The 2822-nt window shown below is 48.2% G+C and overlaps 1 protein-coding gene across 1 annotated transcript in view; it reads left to right on the plus strand.

Moving 5' to 3' along the window:
* LSS (lanosterol synthase) overlaps nucleotides 1-2250 on the plus strand; it is a 44955-nt gene extending 42705 nt beyond the window's left edge. The window contains exon 22 of the mRNA XM_006022064.3: nucleotides 43-2250. Coding sequence (XP_006022126.1) covers nucleotides 43-246 — 204 coding nt within the window. The 3' untranslated portion in view covers nucleotides 247-2250. The remainder of the gene's footprint in view (nucleotides 1-42) is intronic.
* The last annotated feature ends 572 nt before the right edge of the window (nucleotides 2251-2822 follow it).

The following is a 2822-nucleotide window of genomic DNA, read 5'->3' on the forward strand; positions in this document are numbered from 1 at the left end:
TCCTGCGGAGCTTGTTTCCTTTCTGTCTCCATCCCTGTTCAGGAGAACATCGCTGGTGTGTTCAACAAGTCCTGTGCCATCAGCTACACCTCCTACCGAAACGTCTTCCCCATCTGGACACTGGGGTGCTTCTCACGCCTGCACCCCAACAGCTCTCTGGTTGGCAAGTTAAAGCCTGGATCCCTGGATGGTGCAGAGACGGTTCTGGCTGGAGGAAAGCTGAACCGGGGGGTTTCCTGCACCTGAGCTTGGGCCCTCAGCAGTGAAGCCTAGATCCCTACAGGTGTAAATATGGGAGGTTGTTAGGCCCTGCAGTGCTCTTCTACTGGTGAATTCCACAAACTAATTTTTCCTGTAGTCCTAGATTGGTACCTACCTGTGTGTGGCTTTGGCTCCTTCACAGTCAGGTCCCCTGCCAATTGGTGGTACGGGTCTTTCTTTAATTTTGTTCCAAGAATCCTTCTATTCAAGGCTGCATCTTTCAAGTAAAAGTGTCAGGACAGGCAGAAGTGCTTCACAGCTCCTTCAAACTCAAATGTGCCCACATCATTTTGGACAGTACAGGGTCTCTGGGCTGAATCTATACAGTAGCATTGGTGGTACTGTGCCACTCCCCTTCTGAAATTCCTGACAACTGGGGAATCTGTATAGTCTTCTGAAAACTTTTCAACTCGCCTGGAAAAGCCAGGCTGCCTGTGTGGTGCTGTCTCTGCAATGTGCCTTCTAAGTGCCTTCAGTTTTGGAGCAGGCATGCAGGGAGTGGTACAGATCCCTTCTCTCATGGAGTTGGAGATAACTTGCTTCTGCTGCTGTTCAGCAAACCCCTTCCTTCTCAGCAATAACTAAGTCCTCATCCATAGATCTCAAAGGAGGTAAGTGGCATCATCCCTATTTTACAGATGGGGAAGTACAGCACGAAGCAGTGAAGTGACTTGCCCAAGCTTGTCCAGCAGCCTTCCCCATGGGAAGAAACCCCAGGCCTGGGCTCCTTTCTCTCTTGCAGCTCTTGTTACTTATGTTTTTAGGATGAAGCATTGGAAACATTCCTTCACACTGCCTCATAGCCAGTTTTGGGTGTTGCAGGATTTCCTCGTCCCAGTGAGGTCACACGGGGAGCAGTAGGGCAGGCAGCTTTGTTAACATGAGCAAGGAAGCCTAATTGAATACTTTTCAGGCATAACAACTGGCAGTAATAGATAAACTTGGGGAATTGTGCCCTTGACTGGCAGGTGTGTGTAACTTCTATACAGAACACTTAGTGTATGACAGTCCTGTGAGACTGGGAATGTCACAAGGATCCCCATGGAGATTACATTTGTGCACACTTTTGATCAGGAGTCTCCTGAGGACTGTGAACTCTAAATGTTTAACCTGCAAACACCAAGGGTGAAGACATCTTCAAATGATGGTGGTTAATAAATTGCTAATTGTGTTGCTGATGCTAATGTACTGTGTGCATCTAATATCTTCCTGCAAGAGCTCTTTCCTGAGACCACACCTGACTTTCAAATTAGGCTGATCTGAATTGGTCAGAGACCATGTGGTGAAGCAGTGACTCATTTTGGTTGTGCCAAGATTTTGACTACTGGATTACATCATGTTCTGGTATGTTCCCAGATTCTTACCTCTGGCCTATCCTGCCATGTAAGTATGTGACAGTTATCACAGACTCATACCAGGCTTGGACCAAGGAGAAGACCAAAAAGCATGGTTTAGTATTCCCAAACACCTCACCATTTTGTGATATTCCAAACAGATTGATCTGAACCCTCAATTTAGAGCTGGTGTGGGCAATTCTGTTTCCTCTGCAGGAGTTCAATAACATATTCTGACCAATGTAGGGACCTCCCTAGGCCAGGCACTGCTGAAGAATACCTCAGAGGTTAGGGCAAAGTAGGAGAGTGATTTATATGGTAACTACATGCTAAATGGCCAGGACTTCTCTCTCTTGAAGGAGCTCCCAAGCTTGTATTAGGCAGGTGCCTCATGCCTTGGTGGTGTTTAACAGTGTAGGTTCTTTGCAGATGCTGCTTGTTATTGCTAAGTGTACTCCCTGGCAGAGGGATGAGGTGTGGGAACAGGTGAAGAGAATTCAGAAGGGTTACGCACGGAAGAAGTGAGACCACACCAAATCCACATTTTTCCACGATTAAGTGAAACACCTGTGTGTGTGTGTGTGTGTGTGTGTGTGTGTGGTATCGGTTGGACAGAATGTTTTATTGGTATATTTACTTTAAAGCAATTTGGAATCCTACCAGTGCCTCAGTCACTATTAATGAAATAAATTCTAAATACCTATATATTTTGGCATTTGATTTTGGTTTTTTTTAATCATGGAAAATCAGAGCTACCCCTGCCCCCACCCCCTGCACTCACCAGATGCGGGTCCAGCTGCAGCTGTCCCCTCCCCACCCCACCCCACTGTTTTGTGGTGTTGAGCAGCTCTGAAATGCTAATGCCCCTCCTGACCTGCAGCCCCTGCCTAACCCCCCACTTGCTCCCTCCCAGCGGCAGTTTTCTTCCATATCAGGATGCAGGTCCAACTGTGGCTGTCCCTCTCCTGCTGTTTTGTGCTGCTAAGAAGCCCTGACACACTGGTGCCCTTCACTCCTGACCTGCAGCTTCTGCCTGCTCTCCACTTGCTCCCTCCTGGCAGCTCCTGCACCAGGACACAGGTCGAGCTGTGGCTGTCCCCCCTGCTGCTTTGTGGCTCTGAGCAGTGCTGGCCCCTGCTGGTCTGCTCTCTGTACCTGTTAGCAAAAATAAGGTTCAAATTTTGGGGGGTCCCAAACAAATTCAGCTTTGGCTCAAGCCCCCTCCCA

Source organism: Alligator sinensis, unplaced genomic scaffold (genome assembly GCF_000455745.1).
Source record: "Alligator sinensis unplaced genomic scaffold, ASM45574v1 scaffold566_1, whole genome shotgun sequence".
NCBI lineage: Eukaryota > Metazoa > Chordata > Crocodylia > Alligatoridae > Alligator > Alligator sinensis.